The following is a 27,881-nucleotide window of genomic DNA, read 5'->3' on the forward strand; positions in this document are numbered from 1 at the left end:
TCTGTCAGTGACGGTGAATGTATTTAATGATTTAAATTCCTGTAGGTCTGGCCTAGATCTACAGTTAATTGTTTTAGATTAATACAATAATCGTAATTTGGGAGAAAAATGCAAATTGAGGGGGAATAAAGTTTTGGTTTTTAAAAAAAAGTACTCGTCTGTACAGTTTACAGTCCAGTACACACTACACAAATAAAGAATTTTCATAGACCGTATGGATTTTCTCTACAGATGCATTTGTGGCAACCCATTTAGCAGTGTTGCCAGGTCAAGATAAAATGTGTAATCCAACGACCACCCAAAAGGCCTGAAAACCTGCCCAACTTTTCTTTTCAGCAGCTAGGGGAGTTTGTCATTATGGAGACAACTATTGGATAAATGTGCATCTAAATTCTTAAGGTCAAATTGCTTTTCTGCATTTTTCCCTTTTTATTGGTTCATCACATTAAATGATTTAATCTGAACTATTGAAATGATTGATAGTGATTGGTTAAGAGGTTAAGAGGTATGTTTTTTTTCAGGAAACATTCTTGTGAAATGGTGTTAACACAATGTTCATCATTGTGAAATAGTGTTAATACAAGTCACATTGCTCGAAAATAATTGTATTCCTTTAAACTGGAGTATGAAAAACTAAAATCCCCAACAGTTTGCTTTTTGGATTTTATTTCATAATAAATGTAAATGAATGTGTAGAGATAAGTACACCAAAACAGTAGTGCTAGTTTGGTAGTAGCCATCCATCTAGGATGAAGTGATCCCCACACAAGTTGGTGCTGCTGCTGCCATTACCCACATGTTGCTCTACAGAGAGTAGAGGAACAGACAGATAGTGCTGGGTTAGGCCAACCAGGAGCCCCACTACCAGGTTGAAGCCATTTCTTGGACTTTATGGGACACTCAGAAACAGGGTTCCTGCCAGTGAGGGGCCAAAGGAGGTACATGTTGGTGATCCCCATAGAAGCTGCAGTTGCTTCTTGGTTGTGACGTCTGTACTTTCATCAATAATCAACGAGTAAGACTCGTTCACAATTGTATTTATTAGTTCCTCATGCACTGCGGGCCCTATAACTTCATTCATGAGCGCTGTGCATTTTGTTCTGGGGAAATTGATTCCTTTCTTTGCAATGTCTTCAATGCATCCCAGGTGATCTAGTTGCAATGATGGAGTGGCATGCAAAATGTGCAGCAATCTGTAAGGATGATTGTTTAACTGTTATTCTCATACAAATGTAGTTCCTGAATCAAACAATGTTCTTGCATTAGAAAATGGAGCAGCATTTATCTTGTTTCTCCGTTTGTGAATGAGAAATAAGATCGGCGTGGTGGGCTCGCATTTTTCATCTGCAATACCTACAACCTTTTCTGACATCTCCCACGATGCTAATACATTACATTATACCCCTTTCTATTACCTAGTTTTTTCAAAATGTTCGCCCATTTACCTGGCATTCTGACAGTAGAATCGTGTCTAGACAATAAACTAGCGTGTTAAGTATGTTAGTCTGCTAGCTACGTACTCAAGATAGAAAACGGATTGATGGATCCTCTCTCTTAAACTGTTGGATGTAATGGATGTCTCTTCCTTGCTGTAATGATTGGTAGGACCGTGGGCGTTCAGGATACAAAGAACCACGCAAATAATAATGTTGAGTGAGAATTATAAAGCTTGCTAGCTAGTGCTGCTGTTCCTTGTTGAATATCACGTCACTTATCATGATGTGCGCCCGCGCTGTTAATCCTGACTGACGTGGCTCCGCTGAGCTGCAGCACACTCAACAGTACTACACACTCGATGGGATAAATATATTTTCCAAAGCATCTGGTCTTTGCCTAAACCTTAATAAGTGTGAATTGTTTGCTGTTAAAGACTGTGTGATACCCTCTTGTGTGTTAATAACAACCAGACTTTTTTCCAACAGATATTAGTGACCAATGTATTCCAGTAACTTGTGACATAAGGAATGGATACAATATCCCTTTGAAATAAAGCACGTATAGATCTGCTGTTCTGAGGGAGCAAGGAGAAACATCATTTCAGATGGTGACCAGCACAGCTGAACACAGAACTCAGAGCACTCAAGTCAGAGAAGAGCAGAGCTACACACACACAGCCTATACACACCCCTCTTACGCTGGGCAGAGTAAACACACGTGGCCCAGGTATACATGCCTCAACCAGAACACAGCGACACACACACAGCCCACGTAGAGCAGTGTAGCACAGTCACACACCCCGCAAACACACACCTCCCTCTCTCTCACACATCACCTCTTCCATACTCAACTCCTAACAGTGTCCAGCGCACCTCAGCTCTACCCCTACCAGTCTGCCACCCAGCCCAGGGGAAGAGAGGAGGGTGATGACCAGAAGACGGTTGCGAGGTGAGATCAACATCCAACCTATAGTCAGGCCCAAGAAACGTCATGGGGAGAAGAACATAGACAGGACCAGACTACTAATCAAGAAGAAGAAGAGGATAAAGAAAGGGTACTTCATGAATACTAGGAACTGCAAGATTGTGAGCGGTCCGTTGCCGGATGTGGATGATGTGTTGCTGGGTGTGTCTGTCCGTACAGGCGAGGAGCTATGTCAACCCGAGGATGCTGCCAGGGAAACGCCTACCCCCCAGCAAACTGCCCAATCAGGTCGGTCGGCTGAGAAGATAAAATCTCAGGTGAGAGACTTTGCTCAACATTTGATGTTATGAAACATCTGCTACTATTTACTCAGTATACTTCATGCATTCTTCAGTAAATTGTTAGCCGTGTATAATTTGTAAAGGTGTTTTATGGCTGAGTGGTCTACTTATAGTCAGTGTTGTCATCTCTCAGACCAAGGCCCGGCCTGCAGCAGTCTGACACTACCAAGAAAACCCCACCCCCACCCCTACCCAATCCCCCGATCAGCCTAATCAGAACCCCAGAGAAGCTCAGAGGTCAGAGTGCCCAGCCAATCAGACAGGGCGAGGAGGTTGTGAGGGGAGTGTCTGGGGCAGTGGCTATTGTGAAGAGAGGGAGAGGCAGACCACCCAGAAAGAGAAACGTCAATGGTGTGTGTGCAAAGGTTACATCTGCTCCAGTTCTACCAGAACAGACCAGCCTCCCCGCAGAACAGACCAGCCGAGGGGCAGAAACAAAGAAGAGTAGCAGAAGAAGAGGAGGAGGGAAGAAGCCTCAGCTGGAGTGGGAGAAAGGATCAGACCCAGCAAGGACAAGAGAGAAGAGTAGGAGAGTAAAGGAGTCAGAGGAGGAGAGGTGGAAGGGAAGGAATGAGACAGAGAGAACAAGTGTGCATGTCCAGAAGTAGAAGTAGTCCCACTGGTCCAAACGGTCTCAGAACCTCACCCTCCCATCTCCGTTCCAGAAGCCCCAGCCTGTGGAGAGCAGGTACACCCTGAGGACAGAGAGGAGTCTGGGAAAGAAGTGACAACCTCCTCAGCCTCCCAGAAGACTAGGGATGTCCTGCAGACACTGCAGAATGAAAGATGGAGAGGAAACGGGATGGGCCATTTTTAAACCACAAAAGACCGATCAGACAGAAGAGAGGGAGACACGGATGGACAAAATAGATGTTGAAGACATCAGAGCGATAGATAATTCTGATGAAAGTATTGATATAGATGGAGATGGAGAAGAATGGATGACAGACAGAGCAGAAAAACAGACCGAACTCACCCCTTTTATTGGATATATGTCATCTCTGCTCTGACTGAGTGCATACACACGGTAGCCTACATTATCAATCAGATTATCACACTCAACTCTAATCTGAGGTTTCTTTGCTTTTACACTAACTATGACCATGTCCCTCCTATCCCTGTTTCCCTAGTGTGACCAACATCTTCCCCCTGCTAGGAGACTGGGATATGGACAAACTGCTGTGTGTGGACCATCTCACAGTACAGAATCAATGAGGGGCTGCCACATAGACAGACGTGGCATAACGACAAGGAATGTAAAGATTTCTGCTTGATGGAGAAGCATGATTGTGTGGTTGAGTTCCTCCAAGTTACCAATTGTTAAACAAAAGAGGACGAATGGATGTTTTAAAAAAATGTGGACGTTTTTGTTGTACCTTTTTTCTACCTCACCTTGTCTTTAGAGCTCTGTGCTTGAGTTCCAGTTTTCAGCACTTAGATCGTGAAATATGAACGTGTTTTACACTGTGGGTCAGTTGTGCTCCGTTTAAGTCTACATCTCACTGCCCAGACCTTTACAACATCATTGTGTTAAAGTTTTCAATGACCCGTGTAGAAAAACACCAGCTATATTTGCCTCTTGTGCAGAGTTTGGGTTTATTCATATACCAAATGTTGCATTGTGAGTTGCCAACAAATCAGGTTTTACACTGCTGTTAGTTCAGTTTCACAGGAATTTACGACTTTCATTGGTTGAGTGTCAATCATCATAGGCCTACATCTTCCGATTCTGCTTCGGATTGTTCGAGAATGGAATCACATCATGTCTGTCATTATTACTGTTCTCCCCAGGTGTTTGACTATTTTCTATTTAAAAACAGATTAAAGATGTTCTTAACGTGTCCTTGTGTGAATATATTGCAGCCTCAATAGCTGAGATGTTTATCATGGTGTTGTAGTGTCTTTAAGCGGTGACAGTAATCTGAGTGGATACAGCAAGGCTATTCATTGTTTGTAAAAAAGCAACAGGTTTATTTAAAGTAGTTTTTCAGTTATATCTATGTTTATCAGAGGGTTTGACATGCAGTGTACAAGCGGCTTATTACATTGGACCCAAATAGCACATCTTGAGACGCTGCTATGTTGAATCCCATATGGTATTTATTATAGATTATCCTACACACACACCGTATAATGATAGGACAGGCCTGAGCGACTGAAGTGTACATGAGTTTATTAGTTAACCTTTGGTTCAACCTCCTACACATATCACATTAAGGCTGCACTACGGTGGTGGCCATCTTGAAACTGGTGCCTGTTGATGTGTTGACCTCTGGGTCGAGCAGGATGTGTGGCTCCCTGCTCAGCCCAGGTGACCTGGACAGGGGTTCAGGTAGTACAGCGCAGGTGTGTGTCTGTGTGTGGGTGCTCTACCCTGATAAAAAATAAACTGTGTTATGTCAGTCATGTCAGTGTGTGTGTGTTCCTGTGCTTTACCGGTGCGATATAGTCTCATCGTACCTCGGAGCAGCTGTGTGTGTCAGTGTTATGTGGTGAGTCGGTAGTTAGGGGCAGCTGGTCTTCCGTTGGGGGGGGGTAAGGGATAGAGCAGCATCTGGGCTGGGGATTGCGGTTCTTGGGCCTCTCAGCCTCTAGCCCCTCTTAATGCTGGATACGGCGGATAGACTGGATCTGGGGGGTCTGGGAGTGGGAGCCCCAGTTCTTCCAGTGCTGGTAGTCTCCACTGTGTCTCTCACACTCCATGATGTACTGCTGGCCCCTGTAGCCGGGGTACTGGTAGCACACAAAGCTGGGGGATAGCGATAGGGGATATTCATTTAACACTGAGGTTTAGTATATCGATCGTGTGTGCAAAGTATTAAACCACAGCTGTTTGCTAACACGTAGCGTGTGTGTGTAGTGAATAATAGAGGTTAACTTACGCGCCACACTGCACATGCATGGAGCCGACCTCGGGCATGGACCAGCCCATAGCCTGCAGGGAGGGGTAGTCGTCACACAGCTCAACACTGCGGCCCATGAAGTTCTCTCTCTCAAAGATCATCATACGACTGCTCATGTGGGACTGAGAGAAATAGAGGGGGGTTACACCTACACACACATAAATATGACCATATTCCAAGAATTTGGGAGTTTCTCAAGGAAGGCTTAATAGAATGTATCCGTTTGGCAGACATAAAAAAAACTGCATTGATTCTCTTTCACATCTCCTCTTTCTCTATCTCACACACTGTGGTACTCACAGCACAGTAGATGGGGCGCAGGGACATGAGGCGCTCCACGTGGTAGGACAGGGAACCGCTGTAGGCGTCCCAGTGGGGGTACTCTCCTCTCTCCAGGATGAACTGCTGGCCCTGGAAGTCATGGTGCTCAAAGCCCACCCAGCTACAGGGGGGGGGGGGATATTTTACACGTTGAACTATCATCTTATACACCCACATTGAACCAGCCACTATAAACAAAATAACTTGCTCATCCGCACAGACAGACAGATTACACACCTGGATTCCTCTGTCCATAAATAAACATTCCCACTAAACAGATGGCGTAAACACACAGTGTGAAACTCACGCTCCACTCTCCACTCTGATGGAGCGGATGATGTCTAGACCACACTCGTGGATGTTGCAGCACTCAGAGGTGAACTCCTGGCACTTGCCCTGGAAGTGCTCCTGCTCGAACACAGTCACCTACAGGGAGAGATGGGTGGGGGGAGGGAGAATAAATGGAAGATGAGAAGAGGGACATTTAAGGTGACAGAGCCCATCCCACTTAAGCAAAGGTATGTGGCTCCTCTAAGGTGTGTTACCTTGAAGAAAGGAGCCACGCCCATTCCCGAGTTGACAAGGGATTGCATCATTGGTGATCTAGTGGTTCTGTACATCTTTACACCTAAGAGGCAGGAGTCAAACGTTCCGTTACACAATCTCCTCAACTCTCCTACACTCTATAAGTCACCTCAACGCCAACAATCCACATAGACAGAGTAACGTTCTATTATATTTTATTACATTCTATGTTATTCTATAATCAAGGCTTCACACTGGTATTCAAGTGAACATGCCTTGGAAAACAACCTCTCTAAAATGTTTCCTGTTTAACACTTCTCCTATCCGCTATGCACTATTTGGAAAAAAATGTCACTGCACAGTCTCTAATGAGCTGAATTCATACTAATGCCGATCAATTATTTTTTGATAAAGCTACACGATATTGTATCTAACAAGCTTGCTCCCTGTTTTAGCCAATCGTATTAAACAAATAATGCGCAACAAATCGAAATTATTGTGAACTAACGGTAAAAGATCACATCGTTTATTGTCCATCCAAGTTTGTAGGCTACGCCAGAATAGGCAATATGGAGACACGGATCAGTTAAACGAGTCTATATATTATGTAGCCAATCTATGCAATGTGCACTGCAGGTTAACGTGTTGTTTCAGGGTTAGTGCTTTTTGGTGAGTTTTAAATGAATGTGTAAACGCGTCTTGAATAAGCCTGCAATGGCCTATCTGACTGACTGTCCCTATAATTTGCATTAAATGCGTTACGGAGTTGGCACCTTACCTAGTTTGGCACTTATTCGTGATGAGCTCGGTAGTGGCACGCGCCTAACGCTATCTCGCGTTGAGCTTCAAGAGATCCTGGCGCTTCAGTTTTATACGGAGTGACGAGAACCGCCCCCCCCCCCCTGGAGCGCGTCCATGGCGCAGGCCTTTGGTACGCGCACAATAACTTTTTCCCACCTCGAACACTGGCCAACAGCGCGCTCCTGTTCTTTCCGGTCATTCCATCGAAACTGCGCGATACGCCAGCTCAGCATATACTATGGAACGCCAGTCCTCTCTGTGCACAGCGTTCGGGGTTTGCCCTGAATGGGAGAGGAACAATAGCGTCCCGGTCAGTTCGTGCTGGTCAGCAGTCCGGTGTGCGGCAGTCACAAAGGCCGGGATAGAGGTGGAGAATGTGGAGATTAAAGGGGCACATGCACCGTTTCGGTAGAGAGAAAAAGTCAGTATACAAATATGTTTATAATAGAATATGGACAGGATAGAAACATTTCAGAATGAGAAAGTGTTTGACATCTATAGGTAATAGTATCCCCTTAGTCACTAAACACATAGGACAACACGGAGATGTTTTGCCCCCTTTCACAGATGCCATGGGTAGCACACACAAACACACCTAAATCATGCCACACAACCATCTGAGTCTCCATCCATCCTTGAGTCATATACATGGTACCCTGGCCCCTTAATACATGGTACCCTGGCCCCTTAATACATGGTACCCTGGCCCCGCACACTAAAGCCCCCCCCCCCCCCAAAAAAAAATGTACCACACTCCTCACACCTCAACGAAATCGTACTGACACCTTATAGACTTAACACTCTCTTAATCAAAACCCTGTAGTTTGATAATGTGAGGTCCAATAATGCATCAATTAAAAAGTATGTGTTAATGACTTGCTTCAGGCTTGAGCTCCCATTCAACTGTTTCAAAATGGTGATGAGATGAGACTCAGAGAGAAGACAAGACCAGAAATGTTCTGTTTGTAATAGAAGTTGGTACTGATTATGAGCAGATGATTAGCGCGCTTCACATGTCCTCTCATGTAAATAGTGAGCCTATTCAGTAAATATCCTTCCACCTATTCAAGCTAGATTTTAATGTTTTATCCCTTAAAAACAATATATTTTTACATTAGTAGGTAATGGTTTTATGTATTGTGATAGTTTGTTCTACTTTTTGATGTATTGTTGCTGTTATTCTTTAGTTGTCTACCTTATGCACATTGAGCGTGGGAAATGTGCCCCTCAAAATTACATAGGATCAATATTATTATGATCATGAACACAATATATGTACAGGTCTTTGTCACAGGTTATACCAGAGTGTGAAAAACATAATTAGTTGCTTATCACAGATACTGGTACAGTGTTATTGCTCAGATACTGTATCTGTTTGTGGTTAGACCCTATCATCATGTACGGTATTCCACTATCAACCCCCCTCCAATCCTTCTCAATGAACCATGGATCTTATTGGTCCCCGTGGCTGGTCCCCCCTCTCTGGCTGTCCCTCTCTGATGATGCGGTGGTTCTATTGTCTCGTGGTTCTGACCTCAGCAGGTTTGTTTCTCTGTCTCTAATCCTCCTCCTCTGGGCGCCAGCATATAAAAGGGCGGGGCGCGCTCTGAGCCACAAACACTCTCTGAGTGAGGCAGATCACACACACAGGTAAGAGCAGCAGACACACACGACACACATACTGGCACCTGCATACACAGATAAAGGGAGTAGGGGGAGAAAGAGGAGAGCAGCTGTTCAGCAGCAGTCTGACTTTGAAATCAGTAATTAGAAGTCGCTATAATAATACATGTAACATTCATATTGTACATCATTATATTACACATGTAGACTGCATCCCCAAGCCCAAATAACACTCTTCCCCTGATAGCATCCATTCACTCCATCTTCATCCCTTATTGTATTTCCATACATTATTTGTATTCCCAACACCTTGGATGTGTTTTCTTGACTGTTTTGAGACTGTTTCATTCTCATCCCTCTCTCTCCCTTCCAGTCATCATGTCCAGTGATAAGTCCAAGGCTGCTTCCCAGACCGACGGGAAGGCTGCTCAGAGCAAGAAGTCTGAGATGGGCATGATGTCCTACAAGGCAAGTAGTCCTCAACTAACAGGACACCTCCTGGCTCCAATCTAATGGAATATCATCGGCTCACTGATACAGCCAGACACTATCTGTGTTGATGATGTACTTATGTCTGTTTCTCTTTCTCTGTTTGCCCTTCAGATGTTTGTGTTCGACCAGGAGAACTTCCAGGGTCGCATGGTCGAGATCAGCAACGAGTGCATGAACGTGTGTGAGATGGGCATGGACCGCGTCCGCTCCCTCCGCATTGAGTGTGGACCGTAAGTCAACCTCTCCAGTTTTTTAAACTATATATTAGTGTCTATTAATGTCCTGCTATCCCTGTAGCTTTGTGGGATAATGGTAGATGTAGCAGTATCATTTACAGTTAAAAAAATAAATCCTAATTAGATATGTCAACACAGCTGTATAATAAAGTAACACTGCCTTTCTATCCTGTATAGCTTTGTGGGCTTCGAGCAGATGAACTTCTGTGGCGAACACTACATTCTGGAGAAGGGAGAGTTCCCCCGTTGGGACTCTTGGAGCAACTGCCAGAAGAACGACTACCTGTTGTCCTTCAGACCCGTCCGCATGGTGGGGACACTCCTCTCGTCTTTCACCATCTCTCTGTGTCATCTGTTCTCTAATTTTTCTCACTTATACACATCCTCTCTCTTTGTGACTTGTTACCTACCCCCTGATCTCTCACTCTGTCTTTCTTTACTCTCTCCATTTTTTGTCTCTCTCCTGTACATTTCTCTCCTTCTGAACACCTCCCTCATTCTCACACACCTCTCTCCTTTCCCCTCTCTCTCAGGACCCCGAGAAGCACAAGATCTGCCTGTACGAGGTTGGGGAATTCAAGGGCCGTAAGATGGAGATCATGGACGATGACGTTCCGTCTCTGTTCTCCTACGGCTTCACTGACAGGGTCGGCAGCATAATGGTCAGCTGTGGAACGTAAGTGTTGCTATAGAGATGGAAGAAGGAATTGACAGAGTTAAACTCACAACTAAGAACACATAGATCTAGAATGAAAAGATTGTAGGAGAACGGCTGATATTTTAGTGACATACGTAGTGACTTGCCGAGTGACATAATTTGGTCTTCTCCTTTTCCCCCTCAGCTGGGTGGGCTACCAGTTCCCTGGATACCGTGGCTCCCAGTACCTTCTGGAGAAGGGCGAGTTCAAACACTTCAACGAGTATGGCGCCCGCCACCCCCAGTTCCAGTCCGTGAGGCGTATCCGCGACATGCAGTGGCACCAGCAGGGATGCTACACCATGGCCAGCAAGTGAGGCTCAGGGAAGGAGAGAAAGAGAAAGAGCGGAAGAGAGGGAGAGGGGCGGAGGAAGAGAGAGAGGGGGAGAGATGTCTGAGGCCTTGCCGAACCCCTGGCTGAAGCTTACCATCTGAAACAGCAAGAGAGAGTGGTGACATTAAAAATCCCCCACTCTTTGAAACCTCAATTGAAGGACCACCTGGCTACAGAACACCTGAAAATCAGACAACCCCTCCATCACTCTCTCTCTCTACTCTTCTCTTTCTCTCCTGTGGTCCGACCTTAGCTTTTCCCTCCTTCACCCCCCCCCCCCCTTCCTTTTTCGTCCCCCATTCCTTTCCCCTGCAGTCCATTGCAGCACCAAAGAGGGAACGAGAAATATCTTGCTGTTTTACACATGATTCTCGGCTCAGGGTATGATGCACAATGGGAAAAGAAGTTTCAATATCCACCCCCCACTTCCTAACCCTGTGTATCGCACACCCTCTCTGCTGTACAGAATCCTGGCCAACTTTTCAATAAAAATTTAAATCTTGATTTCAAAACGTTGTCTTTGCATTGTGACCGATAACCCTCATGACCAAGATGACACTGTATAAATAAAAGTGCTATAACAGGTCATAACATGAAAATCACATCAGTATTCTCAATTCTAAATAACTCACTGACAGAGTCACCAGCAAAGTACCCCCACACCATCACACCTCCTCCTCCATGCTTCACGGTGGGAATAACACATGCGGATATCATCCATTCACCTACTCTGCTTCTCATAAAGACATAACAGTTGGAACCAAAAATGTGGACTCATCAGACCAAAGGACAGATTTCCACCGGTTTAATGTCCATTGCTCGTGTTTCTTGGCCCAAACGAGTCTCTTCTTCTTATTGGTGTCCTTTAGTAGTTGTTTCTTTGCAGTAATTTAACCATGAAGGCCTAATTCACGCAGTCTCCTCTAAACAGTTGATGTTGAGATGTGTCTGTTACTTGAACTCTATGAAGCATTTATTTGGGCTGCATTCTGAGGTGCAGTTAACTCTAATGAACTTATCCTCTGCCGCAGAGGTAACTCTGGGTCTTCCTTTCCTGTGGCGGTCCTCTTGAGAGACAGTTTAATCATAGCGCTTGTTGGTTTTTGACTGTCATTTCACTTTGCTTATTTGAGCTGTTCTTGCCATCATATGTACTTGGTTTTTTACCAAACAGGACTAACTTCTGTATACCAACGATACACAATACAAATGATTGGCTCAAACGCATTAAGACGGAAAGAAATTTCACAAATTAACTTTTAACAAGGGACACCTGTTAATTGATATGCATTCCAGGTGACTACCTCGTGAAGCTGGCTGAGAGAATGCTAAGCGTATGCAAAACTCTCATCAAGGCAAAGGGTGGTCACTTTGAAAAATGTCAAATATATTTTGATTTGCTAAACACTTTTTTGGTTACTTCCATATTAAATAAAGGTAAAAAATAAATAAATGAATAATATGCGTTATTTCATCGTTTTGATGTCTTTACTATTATTCTAAAATGTAGAAAATAGGGGGGGAACTTGGCATAAGGTGTTTCCAAACTTTGACTGTTACTGTATATGTTAACACATATTGTTAAGATGTATTGTAACAATAAAGGACATACCGTTCAAAAGTTTGGGGGCACTTAAAAATGTCCTTGTTTTTTAAAGAAAAGCTAATTTTTTGTCCATTAAAATAACATCAAATTGATCAGAAATACAGTGTAGACATTGTCAATGTTGTAAATGACTATTGTAGCTGGAAACGGCAGATTTTTTATGGAATATCTACATAGGCGTAAAGAGGCCCATTATCAGCAACCATCACTCATGTGTTCCAATGGCACGTTGTGTTAGCTAATCCAAATGTATTATTTTAAAAGACTAATTGATAATTAGAAAACCCTTTGCAATTATGTTAGCACATCTGAAATCTGTTGTTCTGATTAAAGAAGTAATAAAACTGGCCTTCTTTAGACTAGTTGAGTATCTGGAGTGTCAGCATTTGTGGGTTCGATTACAGGCTCAAAATGGCCAGAAACAAAGCATTTTCTTCTGAAACTCGCCAGTCTATTCTTGTTGTGAGAAATTAAGGCTATTCCATGTGAGAAATTGCCAAATTACCCGCAAAACACCAGGGCCTACATAAAGCTCCACTGAATAGCAGGCTAGTGATTGCTTTGCAATGTTTGCAGTTTGCTACTGATTCAAACCACTCATTGTTGAATTTGCGGTTTCCAACTTGTTGTGTAATGCTTATGTCCAATGGCCAATGATCACTGATGTTTTATCTATAATTTCTCTTCATTATTTCTCTTCATATGACAAGGATGGAAAAGGATTTGCCAGTAGATTGTCGACTTGATTCATGATGATGATGACTGCGAGATTGTGTGCTAAGATTTTGAAAGTATGATGTTGACATGATCAGTCCAATCAAAGCTACAGTAAATATAATGTGATTTGACATAATTTTATCTGTGGCCAATGACCTTGAGCCTTCTTGAATGACCACTTCTAATGTAACTCTATGGTAGCACCCAAGTGGCTTGAATTTGAGCTCTACCCTTAGATTTGGCAGTGACATAGTGTCCCCATGAGTGACAGAACACTGAGCCAATCATGGTGCAACTAGAGCACATTACCAACCCCTACACTCCGTATTTTCCGCTGGCTACCCCACCACCACAGAAAGCACTGAGCTACTGTAGACTGAAAAACCTTCATTTTGGAGCTGCCTTACTCAAGAAAGCAAAAAAGAGACCATGTTTGTATGGTCTTTATGAACTCAATTTTTTTTTTTTTTTACATCGTTTGCAAACTGATATTTATTTATTTTTATTTCACCTTTATTTAACCAGGTAGGCTAGTTGAGAACAAGTTCTCATTTGCATCTGTGACCTGGCCAAGATAAAGCAAAGCAGTTCGACACATACAACAACAGAGTTACACATGGAATAAAAAAACATACAATCAATATTACAGTAGGAAAGTCTATGTACAGCATGTGCAAATGAGGTAGGATAAGAGAGGTAAGGCAATAAATAAGCCATGGTGACGAAGTAATTACAATATAGCAATTAAACACTGGAATGGTAGAATGTGCAGAAGATTTGTGTGCAAGTAGATACTGGGGTGCAAAGGAGCAAGACAAATAAATAAATAGTATGGGGATGAGGTAGATTGGATGGGCTATTTACAGATGAGCTATGTACAGGTGCAGTGATCTGTGAGCTGCTCTGACAGCTGGTGCTTAAAGATAGTGAGGGAGGTAAGGGTCTTCAGCTTTAGTGATTTTTGCAGTTCGTTCCAGTCATCGGCAGCAGAGAACTGGAAGGAGAGGCAGCCAAAGGAAGAATTGGCTTTGGGAGTGACCAGTGAGATATACAGTGGGGCATAAAAGTATTTAGTTAGCCACCAATTGTGCAAGTTCTCCCACTTAAAAAGATGAGAGAGGCCTGTCATTTTCATCATAGGTACACTTCAACTATGACAGACAAAATTAGAAGAAAAAAAAATCCAGAAAATCACATTGTAGGATTTTTAATTTATTTATTTGCAAGTTTTGGTGGAAAATAAGTATTTGGTCACCTACAAACAAGCAAGATTTCTGGCTCTCACAGACCTGTAACTTCTTCTTTAAGAGGCTCCTCTGTCCTCCACTCGTTACCTATATTAATGGCACCTGTTGGAACTTGTTATCAGTATAAAAGACACCTGTCCACAACCTCAAACAGTCACACTCCAAACTCCACTACGACCAAGACCAAAGATCTGTCAAAGGACACCAGAAACAAAATTGTAGACCTGCACCAGGTTGGGAAGACTGAATCTGCAATAGGTAAGCAGCTTGGTTTGAAGAAATCAACTGTGGGAGAAATTATTAGGAAATGGAAGACATACAAGACCACTGATAATCTCCCTCGATCTGGGGCTCCACGCAAGATCTCACTCCGTGGGGTCAAAATGATCACAAGAACGGTGAGCAAAAATCCCAGAACCACACGGGGGGACCTAGTGAATGACCTGCAGAGAGCTGGGACCAAAGTAACAAAGCCTACCATCAGTAACACACTACACCGCCAGGGACTCAAATCCTGCAGTGCCAGACGTGTCCTCCTGCTTAAGCCAGTACACGCCCAGGCTCGTCTGAAGTTTGCTAGAGAGCATTTGGATGATCCAGAAGAAGATTGGGAGAATGTCATATGGTCAGATGAAACCAAAATATAACTTTTTGGTAAAAACTCAACTCGTCGTGTTTGGAGGACAAAGAATGCTGAGTTGCATCCAAAGAACACCATACCTACTGTGAAGCATGGGGGTGGAAACATCATGCTTTGGGGATGTTTTTCTGCAAAGTGACCAGGACGACTGATCCGTGTAAAGGAAAGAATGAATGGGGCCATGTATCGTGAGATTTTGAGTGAAAACCTCCTTCCATCAGCAAGGGCATTGAAGATGAAACGTGGCTGGGTCTTTCAGCATGACAATGATCCCAAACATCCTGCCCGGGCAACGAAGGAGTGGCTTCGTAAGAAGCATTTCAAGATCCTGGAGTGGCCTAGCCAGTCTCCAGATCTCAACCCCATAGAAAATCTTTGGAGGGAGTTGAAAGTCTGCGTTGCCCAGCAACAGCCCCAAAACATCACTGCTCTAGAGGAGATCGGCATGGAGGAATGGGCCAAAATACCAGCAACAGTGTGTGAAAACCTTGTGAAGACTTACAGAAAACGTTTGACCTCTGTCATTTGCCAACAAAGGGTATATAACAAAGTATTGAGATAAACTTTTGTTATTCACCAAATACTTATTTTCCACCATAATTTGCAAATAAATTCATAAAATATCGTACAATGTGATTTTCTGGATTTTTCCCCCTCATTTTGTCTGTTGAAGTGTACCTATGATGAAAATTACAGGCCTCTCTCATCTTTTTAAGTGGGAGAACTTGCACAATTGGTGGCTGACTAAATACTTTTTAGTCCCACTGTACCTCCTGGAGCATGTGCTATGGGTGGGTGCTGCTATGGTGACCAGTGAGATGAGATAAGGTGGAGCTTTACTTAGCATAGACTTGTAGATGACCTGGAGCCAGTGGGTTTGGCGACGAATCTGAAGCGAGGGCCAGCCAACGAGAGCGTACAGGTCGCAGTGGTGGGTAGTATATGGGGCTTTGGTGACAAAACGGATGGCACTGTGATAGACTGCATCCAATTTGTTGAGTAATGTGTTGGAGGCTATTTTGTAAATGACATCGCCGAAGTCGTGGATCGTCAGTTTTATGAGGGTATGTTTGGCAGCATGAGTGAAGGATGCTTTGTTGCGAAATAGGAAGCCGATTCTCGATGACATTTTTAATATGTGACATGTATTAATGCCAAAATAACATGCTAAACAGGTGGTGCTCAAAATAGGTGGGGCTTTTCGTATTATTTATTAAAATATTGATATATAGACATAGGGTTAGTTGGTGGTGCGATTTTGTCCTTTCCCCCTTCCTTTTAAATTGTTGCGTCACAAAATGTAACGTGATTGACCACACACTACCGTACAGTAGGTGGCGGCATGCACAAACAAAGTGAGCGAACGCCATGATACTAAAGATGATGAAAAGCCCAGCAAAGATGTTGGATATACTGACAAGATACATGTTTCTCCGCCCTAACAATGGGAGACGTTGTCCACAAAAGGGCACAGCGGTTTGTCTAGCTCCCACCCATCCTTTCTTAGGATTGGTGGATACATCTCATTATTGTAAATATTTTTGAATATTCGATTAGGTTGTTCCACGTCAAACTCTTGTATTCAATAGAAAGAGATGCTACTTGCCTCATCACATGAATATGCATAACCATTTCGAGACAACTACGAAATAGTTTTTTTTCTCAGTTGCCGGTTTGTCACATGTCCTATTTATATCAGTACACTCGTAGCAATTTCAACATGACTAACTTCTAATCCAATCAAATAAACATCAAGTAGAAAATACGCCATTATTTTGTTGTTGATGCCGAATTCGACACTACACACAAAAATACCTTGCTTGGTGGGCGAAACAACGCTACCTGCTGGAGGGAGACTTTTTTTTGCGGAGTTGGGCCTCTTCCTCTTCCTCTCTGGTTCGTGTCCACCCACCAAACAGTATCGTTTCCGGAATGTTCATGGCTTCGGAAGGTTCAGAAATCCTGGAATTTGATAGCTAACCATTCACTGGAAACAACAACAATCAACGTTGACAAGTGGTTTCGTCATGCGGATCTGGTCAGTTTTATTTACGCTTGATGCTTCTCGTGTGGACTTTTTTTTGCAATCTAGTTAGCCAGCAACTAACAAGTCAACAGACTATCTTCCAGCTGATCAAAACAAGGTCAATTGACGATGCGGTGAGTCGAGAATAAACTATTTTACTAGCAGTTTCTAAACATTTAGCTAAGCGACATTATGACAAATATACAACGGTTATGGCTTTCTGTCGTATTTGTAAATTTAAGTACATGCGCGATAATAATAGTAATCTACAACTTTACTACTTTTCCGCGCAGTTCCACGCAATTTGGATGTTGTTAGAAGACCCCGCCCTCTCTCGGCAGCCTCAGCTCGACGTGGAGAAAGTGCGTTTTCTATAATTCACAACTTGTCCACTTGAAGCCAGAACCATGTGAGTCACCCAAATATTTATATATACACTAGAATACTGATTGGGGACACTGCGTTCAAGCCAACGTGCGTGCCTCCCTTTTCGCACTTCCTCACCATTGTAAAACATTATTATTAACGTCTACATTCGTTTTTATATTACAGGACACCTTAATGCATAATTGTAAATTATTTTATATGAGCACATTTTTTATTGATTACTAATGTTAATGTCCCCACTACAACAACAAAAATACTCAAATACATTGAACAAAAATATAAACACAACATTTTAAAGTGTTGGTCCCATGTTTCATGAGCTGAAAAAATATCCCAGAAATGTTCTAAATGCACAAAAAACGTATTTCTCTCAAATGTATGCACAAATTTGTTTGCATCCCAGTTCGTGAGCATTTATCCTTTGCCAAGATAATCCATCCACCTGACAGGTGTGGCATATCAAGAAGCTGAATCAACAGTATAATCATTACACAGGTGCACCTTGTGCTGGGGACAATAAGGCCTCTCTAAAATGTGCGGTGTTGTCACACAACACAATGCCACAAATGTCTCAAGTTGAGGGAGCGTACAATCTGCATCCTGACTGCAAGGATGTCCACAAGAACTGTTGCCAGATAATTTAATGTTCATTTCTCTACCATAAGCCACCTCTAACGTCATTTTAGAGAATTTGGCAGTACCTCCAACCGGCCTTACAACCGCAGACCATGTTTATGGAGTCCTGTGGGCGAGCGCTTTGCTGCCCCCGTGGTGGTGGGATTGTGGTATGGGTAGGCATAAACTACGGACAACAAACACAATTGCAAGGTTTATGTGACCAACAGATGGTTATCTGTATTCCTAGTTATGTGAAATCCATAGATTAGAGCCTAATCAATTGACTGATTTCCTCATATGAACTGTAACTCTGTAAAATCTTTGAAATTGTTGCATGTTTTGTTTATTTTTTTGTTCAGTATACATGTAATTTTGTCCTTGAAACATTTAATTGAAATACTGTGCTGAGTTCCATTCATTCCGATGGAGGACCACTCCTTCTGAGAGTGACAATATGGCCGACCGGTGTCTTCAAAGCCTCTCATTGGACAATACATTTAATCAGCAGTCCAGGGTTTATATCAGTGTTGTAGTACAACACATTGAGTGTCTTGGTCTTGTCTAGTTGTCAGATACATTTTTACTTGGTCTTCTCTCTGTGTCAAATACATTTTTACCTGGTCTCGGACAGTGAGGAGTTGTAATTTCAGACCAGTGGAGTAAAAAGACCACCATTAACAGCTTCCATTCAGTCAGCGCATAAAAACGCTTTGCCAGGCAACATATATATATACTCCTTTTTTGAAACAATATCTTGTTGCCTATTGAAACCTGGGATTCCTACTTTACTTACTGTACTTTACTTGCATTGAAAAATATCCTCAGTTTGTCTGGATTTCCTTGACTCTGGTAGGGAAGAGTGGGGTAAATTGTTGACTAAGTTGCATGCTTACTATTAGTAAGGGGAGACAGGGAGAAATTCTAATAATCTTTGTATCTATAGTAGACATGTTTGCGCAGTGGCGAACCTATTGGAGCCCTAGGCCTTCAGTGTGTGACAGGCTGGTGATGCTGAAAGGACAACAACCGTAATACCAGGTCACTCATGTAGGAGAGTGCACTTTTGTCAAACACAAAGGGCCAATGATGTAGTGGAGGCTATATGCAGGTATACGCCCTATACCAACTTTGTCCCTTATGAAAAAATATTGCAGTCAGAGTGCAGTATAACTGCAGTTAATCTGCAATTACTGTGTCCAAAATCCCACAGTTGACCGCAGTTTCAAAACTGCAATCATTTTGTCAGGGGTTTTCAGTGGGCATTGCCTAAACTCACTTCTTAATCCCTTTGGTTGCATATCAAAGTAGTGTACTGGAGGTATACAGCGTATTAATTATGTAGTACAATAGAGAAATCATGCACAAAGTTGCCTACACAATTGCGAAGCACGTGAAATACATGCACATGCGAGCATTACACATCCTAGTTTCAGCAGAATATAAGCAGCAGGCAGCAAGACCACGCAGCTCCCAACTCGTTTTTGCATGGAGCAGCTCACAGAAGAATTACATTGGTAGCCGGTAGGGTAGGAAAGACATTTCAATTCATGATATCTGGCAGTAAGTGCTCACTAAGGCAACAATGGGTATGCAAACCAGGTATTGAAAAAGTTTGGTCCTTAGTCTTGGTTAGTAGGCTATTTACGATGTGCAATTCAGTCATCATACTCTGTTTGCATGAACATTTATAAAAGCTTTCCCAAAAAAGCTTTCCAATTAAATGTTGACTTGCCTACCTGACAAAATGATGTAATGCTGATTTTGTATCAATGGGGAAAGCATTTGTTTTGCTCAATTGATTTAAAGGGCAACAATATATTTTGTAGATTTTTCCCAGATCTAAAAAATAGTTTCCTGATGTGGTTTAAGCATTGTTGTGGACTTAGAACATCACGTGTCCTTTTTTAAAATGTATTTAAAGTGTGATTTTAGATATTTAACAAAGTGGTGCAATTCTGTCACACAGGACCCACTTCGTCAGGCACCACAGCATAGGGCCGATGGAAAGACAGCAGTCCATTCACTCTGACATAAGAAGCCAGTAGGTCCCAATCATAAGAATACAAAAACTAAACCATTAGGCTAAGCGTTTCCCAATTGAAATGTACAACTATTACTTACCATTGCAAAAAAAACATTTCACGCTCAGCACACAAAGTAACCCGTGATCTAAAGTTGAAATGAAACCATGTTTCACGCACAAGTTATTTTCAAAGAGATGGCTAACAACAGCAAGCGCGCTGCAATAAAAAACACAGTTCCACTCACCAGATGATCATTTCAAACTTAACTTCATGTTGAAAGTTATTATTTTAAAGGGGGAAGCTAACAAATTAGCAACAACATTCTCTTCGATAACACCTGCTGCAGCTGCTGCAAACTATCCTACAACAAAAGCTAGCTAGCTCGACCGTGGTAAAACTACTGCTTGCTATTGCACAGTGACCTTTTGGCCTTCCATACGTTTTGTAAAATCATCCCATGTACAATGTAATTGGTTGATTCAACTGTCACTCCAAAATGTTGAATGTCAAATGCTTTTGACAAAATTACAGTCATGGTGTTGAATTGAACTCACGTTTTTCTGGTCTTGACTGTCTCGAACCTCTTGTCCCCCTCCAAGTCTCGGTCTTGATTCGCTCCGGTCTTGGTTTTAGGTGGTCTTGAACACAACACTGGTTTATATCACAGGAGGTTGGTGGCACTTTAATTGGGGAGAACGGGCTTGTGATAAGGATTCGAGCGGAATCAGTGGAATGGTATCAAATACATAAAACACATGGTTTCCAGGTGTTTGATGCCATTACATTTGCTCTGTTCCGGCTATTAATATGGGCTGTTCTCCCCTCAGCAGCCTCCACTGGTTACATACATACTTGGTGCTACCACAGGTTTTCTACAAAGGTAGAGTTTGTTTTGCAGGCCCTGTCCCGTGTGGGCGGAGTTGCACATTTTTGACCATTCCATTGGCCTTTAAGTGAAATCTCCACCCAACGTGGTAATCTGGCCATGCAAAACAAACTGAGCTCCACCATTTTGAATAAAGGATAAATAAATCAAAAAGATTGACAGCTGAATGTGGTTATGAAATGTAAACAAGATGCTTATGTCATGTGTTCTAATACCATTTGTTTTGTCCTAGTGGTGATGGCCTGGGAGATGGACAGCTCACACGGACCAGGGTCACCCCAGAGAGTTCTGCCCAAAACAGAACATTCCGAGGTCGAACTGGTCTCCAGAGGTCAGGAATCCCTCCCGACCTCATGTGTCAAACAGGAGCGTACAGAATTATTTGTTACGAACCCTGAGCCTCCGAGGCCAACGCACATCAAAGAGGAAGAGTATGAGACCACAGTCACGCCCCTTTTATTACTTACCAAAGAGGAGAGTGAAGACAAGGAGATTCCAATGACACTTGAGCTTCACGACCCAGCCAGCCAATCATGTACAGCCCGAGAGGAGGAGAAAGCCGAGCTGAAGAAGTCTGGAGGAGTGTTCCATCCAAAGAATTCCTGTCTCCCTAAGCTTCAGGCCCCCTCTCAGCCCTCGGCAGCTGCAGGCTCCAGTCCTGTGAGTAGGGAGGAAGATGAGACGGAACCAGAGGTACAGGAGGACCAGGGCCATGGAGACTGGCTAGCCCCCGTGGAGGACGACGAGGCCCTGGGTGAGTCCCAGCGTCGACGGGGCTTTGAGTCCACCAGCCGCTCCCTTTCTTCCATCCTGGGCTCCGACTCAGAGTCAGACGACAAGGAGGGTGAAGAGGATCCCACCTGGGCCCCTGCCGACCTCCAGGAAGACCCAGATGCTGACATCCCCGCTCTTCGAGAGGCGTCCCCACTGTGGCACAGGAAAAGAACATCATCGTCACGAAGTCGAGGCAAAAGAGTTAGAGAGGGAGGTAGAGGTGGTGTCTCCTTGTTTCCAGAACCCAAAAAGAAGCCCAAAAACTTTTCCTGCCAGGAGTGCGGGAAGGCCTTCATATCCCGCCGTGACCGGGAGAGGCACATTCGCACTCATAGCGGGGAGAAGCCGTTTCCCTGCCCCAGATGCGACAAACGCTTCAACGACAGTGGGAACATGCGTAAACACATGCTGATCCACTCGGGGGAAAGGCCCCACCTCTGTCCAGACTGTGGCAGGGGGTTCTCAGAGAGGGGGAATCTCAGCAGGCACAGGGCCCACATCCACGGCAGTATGCCCAAGTCCGAATGTGAAGACTGTGGGAAGACCTACATAGAGAAAGGAGGTCTGGACCGCCACATCAGATCTGGAGCCTGCTCTGCAACAAGAAAAACATGACATTTATAAATGAAAAAGTTTCCTACAATTACAGTCCCGTTTCAGCAAGTACTGCCTCCAGCGATCAAACTATCAAATATGGATGGCGACTTAACGGCCGGTGACTAGAGAGCTCGCTGGGAGAGTTCGGTGATTCCTTACTGAAGGATTTTTTAGCAGCATTAGGGGGTGGGAAGTTTCATGATTCGAGAGAAAATAATGACACTATGAAACATTGCGTATGAACTGAGAAGCTGTGTAGAAAGATCAATATAATACATGAAGAGATGATCTAGTCTATATTTTGTATTTTACTTCCTATCAATACCTAAAAAATATATATATTTTCAGTCATTTTATTTTCGCAAGACTGTTAAATGACAAATGGAAATGGATAACTGTATTTAAATTTTGTTCTCCCTTAGAGAGCTTTCTCCGTGAGTGCCTTTATGAGTGAGAGAAGTGCTTTGTGAATGTGATGATCTGTACTTCACTGTTAAAGTAAACAATCATGGATTAAGAACTGTGTATGTGTGTGTTTATTAAGTCTAAGGCCTGGATTCAGTGCACGTTATAGCGCAGTGCACTATAAGCGACTTTAAAGTGCAGTTTACGCTTGAGCTGAGATGCACAGCGTTTTTCATAAGTGCCTTTTGAAAGGCACATTGTCGGCTTCTGTCTAGTGGGCTGCGCTATAACAACCCTTGCATTGAATCCTGGCCTAAATGTTGTTTCCCATGGCCACAAGGTAAAGGTAACTTGCCTATACACTCCTGGAACAAGGTACACACTGAAAGAGAATAAAGGTTTTATGAGTTCTGGATCTACACAACCACAAGTGAGGAGCGAGGTACCAGATAAAAGTGGAATGAATCACTAACGAGTGCATAAGCTTCAGCCAAAAATGAGATACTTTATTTGAAACAGTCACGTAAAGGGTCATACATTGTCTAAAAGTAGATCAGTAGGGAGTTGGGTCGTATATTAATTAGTGCATACCGTAGCAGAACATTTTGCAACGGAAAACAAAAAGAGTTCAATATTGGTCTCTCCCTGTTTTGTCCTTTTTGTCCTTCCTTCCACACCGAGTTGTCAAACGTATCCAACCGGTCATACCCATCCAAACACGAAAACAGGCAGAAGATCCGCCCTAAAAAGCAGTCAGTCCTCACTTAGGGAGCCTGTACAATAACCGATGTAGGATCTTAATTTGAGCCAGTTTGCTACAGCAGGAAAATAATTCTGCAGCAACAGGAAATGTGAATTATTATGTGGATTATAAATAATGGACAATTTTTGTAGGGGCTGACATTTTTTGTTAAGGCAAATCAAGTCTGACATTTTAAAGTGGAAATTACAAACGTTTGCCTTTTTGTTTCCTTAAATACACTACAAGTTTGCCACCAAAAGTGATCAAATTAAGATCCTACATCTTTACAACTGGTTTTGGAGCTATAGTCAGGAGTCTCACTACAGATACATAATCTCTCCCTCTCTTCCCATCTGCCCCTTGCTCTTCCCACCTGCCACTCTTCCTCTTCCTCTACCCCTTTCCCTGATCCTGCTTCTAGTCCTGCCTCAAGTCTACTAGAGGCTCTGCTGTTGGCTGTGATCTTTCCTGGAGCCGCAGGCTCACTCTCTTATTGGGCTGTGCTCAGGTCAGGACCGGAACTTTGTTAAAGGACTTGCCGTTGTATTTGGTGGCAGAATTAGGAGTAGTTTCAGTCACTGGCTGCCCTGCTGTCTCGTACTGAGATGACCCTTGACCTTTAGTGCTGGCCCAAGCAGTAAGGTCATGTTGTGGAGGTGGTTCTGGGTTTTTGACTGACTGCGTGTTCTTGTTCTCAGATTTGCGAAGCCTCCTGGGTCTGGGTGGGGTAGCTTTCTGTCTAGGTTTGGTGGCTTGTGTTGCAACGTGGTGGTAGATGTGTTTGGTGTAAGTGGCATCTGTAGTTTGAGGGGTCCTGCTGGTGTGGTTGTGGTCTGGCTCGTCATGGGGGCGAGGAATACGGCAGTGGCAGGTGACTGGATAGGAAGTGTGTCAGGTTGTTGGGTGCGCACAATCATGATTGTAACCCCGATACAAAACCTGACCAGGTGCTGCCTGCTGTGTTGAGGGTTCCCTTTGTTTGGGTAGGGCAGGGGAAGTGGACAGGTCTCTCTCTCCCCCCTCTGGTCGTGGTAGAATGTTGTGGCACCTGCGGCCCTGAATCAGTACCTCAGCCTGCTTCGTCTGTAGGGGGTCAGGGTGAGAAGTTCGGTTGTGTGCCTCCAGGAGGGCCAGGTTAGGGAAGTCTGTATGGCTTCTCACTCTGGTGTAACTTCCAGAGATCTGCAGACCAGTGGGCCGAGAGAACTTACGCTGGCACAGCTCACACATTTACATGGCGATCTCCAGTGTGAGTGAGAGCACATGGGTACGGGCACTCGTCGTTGTGTGTTCGGCAGTGCAGCATGACCCCATAGTCCGCCTTGAAGCTCTTCCCAACGTAGGGGCAGGGGTGTGCGCGCTCCAGCTGGTGACGGAGCTCGTTGGGCATGTGGAAGGTCATGATACAGAGGCTGCAGCGGTGGGTGCTTGGAGCAGTGCGGGCAGAGAAACGTCTGGTCCACCTGGTGTGTCATCTGGTGACCGCCCAGTACCCCCACGTGGAGAAGCCGTTTGTGGCAGATAGAGGGGGGAAGAGGCTCGAAGGCTCGCTTCCCAGTGTGTGTGCTTTCATGAACGGCCAGCTTCACCGGAATGGAAAAAGCCTTACCACAGTCAGTACACATGAACAGTTTAGGCTTGGGTGGGGCGCGTTCTTGCCTCTCTCCATAGATGCGTAGGTGGCTGTTGAGCCCCTCGATGCGGTAGAAGTGGTCGGGGCATTGAGGGCAGCCGTAGGGCTTGACGATGCTGTGTTGGCGGCGGTGCTTGTTGAGAGATTTGGGGCGTGTAAAGCGCTGGTCACACACATTGCAGTTGCAGGCTTTAGCACTACTATGAGTCAGCAGGTGGGAGGCCAGACCCTTCCTCCCCTGGCCTCACTCTGCGTCTTCTAAGATGGCGGCGCAGGACCCACTCCTTACTGAAGTTCTTGCAGTACTGTGAACCGGTTGTCCCTTCTGCCCTGGTCTCCAGGCCCTCCTCCCCCAGCTCCTCCTGATCATCACCCAGCCCCAGGTCCTCCTTTCTGGGATTAGCTAGCTCCAGGGTGACCCGGGTGGATGGTCGCTGGCTGGCCTCCACACCTTTCCATGCCTCCCTGAAGATGATTGTCAAGCTTGACGTTTACCATAGTGAGCTCATACTCCCAAGTCTTGCGCTGCATTCACGAAACAAGATACAGCTGTCACCTCTTCATCAAACTCCAGAGTGTCCTCCTCATCGCTCTGCTTCTTCTCTTGGACCACCTGCATTAGCCCTACAGTGGAGAGATATAATTACAGTAGCTAACGTTAGCAAAGTAATTCAGTAACATGTTATGTTGTATCATTCAGCAAGCACAAGCTACATTCTGTAAAAGAAAACAGAACAATTCAGAGAAATTAAATGACAAATGTACCACGCGCAGCATCACCTGGAACATGGTTTGTATTTGGTACCGCAGCTGCAGCGTTATGGTTATTGAGCTGGTCTGTGAATGAGCCAAGGCTCCCAGGTTCATTCTCCCCGCAGGTCTTCCGGTTTGCCCATCTCAGACTCACTCTCGGCACTCTGACAAATTGGGCCACACTGTTACCAACCATGACAGGATTTCGCCGTGACATGTCTATGCAATCTTTCATATGGCTTTCAAAGTATTGCATGTTATCGAGGCCCGATTGTGGTATGACGGTAGCTTTGACCATTGTGCTTCCAGTGTCTTTGATGGCATCATTGCCGTTTAAATTAGGTAATGTATGCTTTAACATTGAATTTCTCATCCATCAGTCGTTTAGACCCCTATAAATGAGTGAAACCACAGTTTCTGCGCTGCTTTTCTTTGATAAAACACTTCTGTCGTCGGCGCCACATTACCAGTAACTTGTTGAATGAAAATGCTTCTTCTTCTTTGGATTAAAACGGAGGTTGGCATCCAACATGTTGCATTACCGCCCCCAACTGGACTATAATATAAATCCATTTTACTTAGTGATACAAAAAAGGGAAAGTGGAAAAATAAATAAACTAGCCCCCACAAAATATATATATATAAAACAACTAACCTTAAAAACACACTGCCCCATTCCACTACTTTGACCCTGTCTTCTCCTGCACCATGCCAATGGCCTGGGAGTACGGGAAACCACCAGTCAGCACACCCTGTAACTTTTCTGAAATCAAATTTTGTAAACCCAATACTTCTCTGCAGCTGCCACTATAACATCTATTTTCGGTGATTTACGTTCTATTTCTGCTACAGTTGATAATCTATGAACGCTAAGAAGCCAACAATACTGATGCATATATCGCCTGTTGGCCTATCCCTCTGTGCTGGCACAGATCTACTACTCACAGGGATCCTCTCAGGATCCCTCACCCTTGACCCATCCTCCTACTTTCTTCACTGCCTCAGCATTCGTCACCTTCTGCACTACTCTGACTCTAGCTATCTCAACCTGCCTCTCTCTCACCGGACACATCTGATCCCCAGCAACGTGGGCACCCCTACAGTTGACACAGGACCGACAGTGACTCACCACCAGGTCTACTTAGCACCAAACGGCAGGCATCACAAATGCCAGGAATCTTCAACTTCAATTGCTCCATATCCATACTTAATGCTACCCCAGAAAACACTAATTTCAATGGTGCTCTGTTACTTAGAGCAAACAAAGCAAGAACCAGACCTTGACTCAAGTTGCGTGACACGGAGCGCCCACTCCCTCTGGTTAGAAGAATACAAACAAATATCACAAGTCCACTACAGGTTACCTTCACTGACTCAACTGCACCCAACTCCTTTCTCACCCACCCTGAAACCACAAATGGCTCTGCCAAAAGACAAGGATACACTTTCTCAAAAAATGTCAATCCTACTGGACATGATTCTTCTTTATCATGTCATTGATTGACAGGCTCGGGTTCTAAGCTCTTCACCACACCTTCTACCTCACTTAACTCTCCCTCTTTCACTTCCTTTTCACCTCCAAAACTCGGTCTGGTGCACTGCTCAATCTGTTTTCACTTCACACCACTCTTCTTCTTCACCCCATCTCCATTTTTACCACCATCTTCCTCAAATACAAATCCAACCCCTGCTTTCCTCATACTTTCCTCTTCTTCCTCTTGTCCCCTCCATTCCTCCTCAGAAATCCATCTCTCTGTGTCTCTGTCCCAACATTCCTCTTCTCCCGACTTTGCTTGCGGCCCAGTGGCAGTCCAACGTAACTCCATCTCATAATCATCCTGCTCACCTTGGAAATGTGTCTTCTCCGGGCGCCAACATTTTGAGAGCATGAGCAGAGGCCACACACAGAAAAATGACCCCCAAACTCAACTCTGTTCTACTCCCTTCGTGGCTGAAAACCTTCAGCTCTCTGTTGGTTCCATTCAATTACGCTTCGGTTCATGTCCATGCACCATATGAACTACGACCCTTTCTCTGATTTATTTCTGTTACACCCAGCAGCTCAAGGTGATCAGCCCGGACTCAAACTTGCCACAGTGCTGCTCATAAACATAGTGTCTTTGCATATGCTTAGCAGAGGAGGCTGGTGGGAGGAGCTATAGGAGGACGGCTTATTGTGTAATGGCTGCAAT

The 27,881-nt window shown here is 44.2% G+C and overlaps 3 protein-coding genes across 7 annotated transcripts; 2 read left to right on the forward strand and 1 right to left on the reverse strand.

Moving 5' to 3' along the window:
- Positions 1-4,279: 4,279 nt before the first annotated feature.
- LOC135526420 (beta-crystallin A1-2-like) lies at positions 4,280-10,522 on the reverse strand. 3 transcript variants are annotated; one of them, XM_064954782.1, is made up of 7 exons: positions 10,396-10,522; positions 10,112-10,289; positions 6,472-6,554; positions 6,234-6,352; positions 5,906-6,047; positions 5,585-5,727; positions 4,280-5,451 (listed from the first exon to the last, which is right to left on the reverse strand). In XM_064954782.1, exons 3-7 carry the CDS (start codon positions 6,544-6,546, stop codon positions 5,304-5,306), a joined length of 627 nt encoding a protein of 208 aa, XP_064810854.1. In that variant the 5' UTR covers positions 6,547-6,554; positions 10,112-10,289; positions 10,396-10,522; the 3' UTR covers positions 4,280-5,303. The 3 variants fall into 3 exon arrangements, with proteins under 3 accessions (XP_064810854.1, XP_064810855.1, XP_064810856.1); XM_064954783.1 differs by having other exon boundaries at positions 10,408-10,487; XM_064954784.1 differs by lacking the exons at positions 10,112-10,289; positions 10,396-10,522 and adding an exon at positions 7,230-7,949.
- Positions 9,791-10,617, forward strand: LOC135526421 (beta-crystallin B1-like). The gene is made up of 3 exons (XM_064954785.1): positions 9,791-9,913; positions 10,137-10,279; positions 10,446-10,617. Exons 1-3 carry the CDS (start codon positions 9,800-9,802, stop codon positions 10,615-10,617), a joined length of 429 nt encoding a protein of 142 aa, XP_064810857.1. The 5' UTR covers positions 9,791-9,799.
- A 6,174-nt stretch (positions 10,618-16,791) lies between these two features.
- On the forward strand, positions 16,792-22,670 carry LOC135526419 (myeloid zinc finger 1-like). Of its 3 annotated transcripts, none has more exons than XM_064954780.1 (2): positions 16,792-16,882; positions 21,018-22,670. In XM_064954780.1, exon 2 carries the CDS (start codon positions 21,023-21,025, stop codon positions 22,172-22,174), a length of 1,152 nt encoding a protein of 383 aa, XP_064810852.1. In that variant the 5' UTR covers positions 16,792-16,882; positions 21,018-21,022; the 3' UTR covers positions 22,175-22,670. The 3 variants fall into 3 exon arrangements, with proteins under 3 accessions (XP_064810852.1, XP_064810851.1, XP_064810850.1); XM_064954779.1 differs by lacking the exon at positions 16,792-16,882 and adding an exon at positions 16,914-17,004; XM_064954778.1 differs by lacking the exon at positions 16,792-16,882 and adding an exon at positions 17,197-17,279.
- Positions 22,671-27,881: the final 5,211 nt, after the last annotated feature.

The sequence above is a fragment of the Oncorhynchus masou genome, chromosome 32, assembly GCF_036934945.1.
Source record: "Oncorhynchus masou masou isolate Uvic2021 chromosome 32, UVic_Omas_1.1, whole genome shotgun sequence".
NCBI lineage: Eukaryota > Metazoa > Chordata > Actinopteri > Salmoniformes > Salmonidae > Oncorhynchus > Oncorhynchus masou.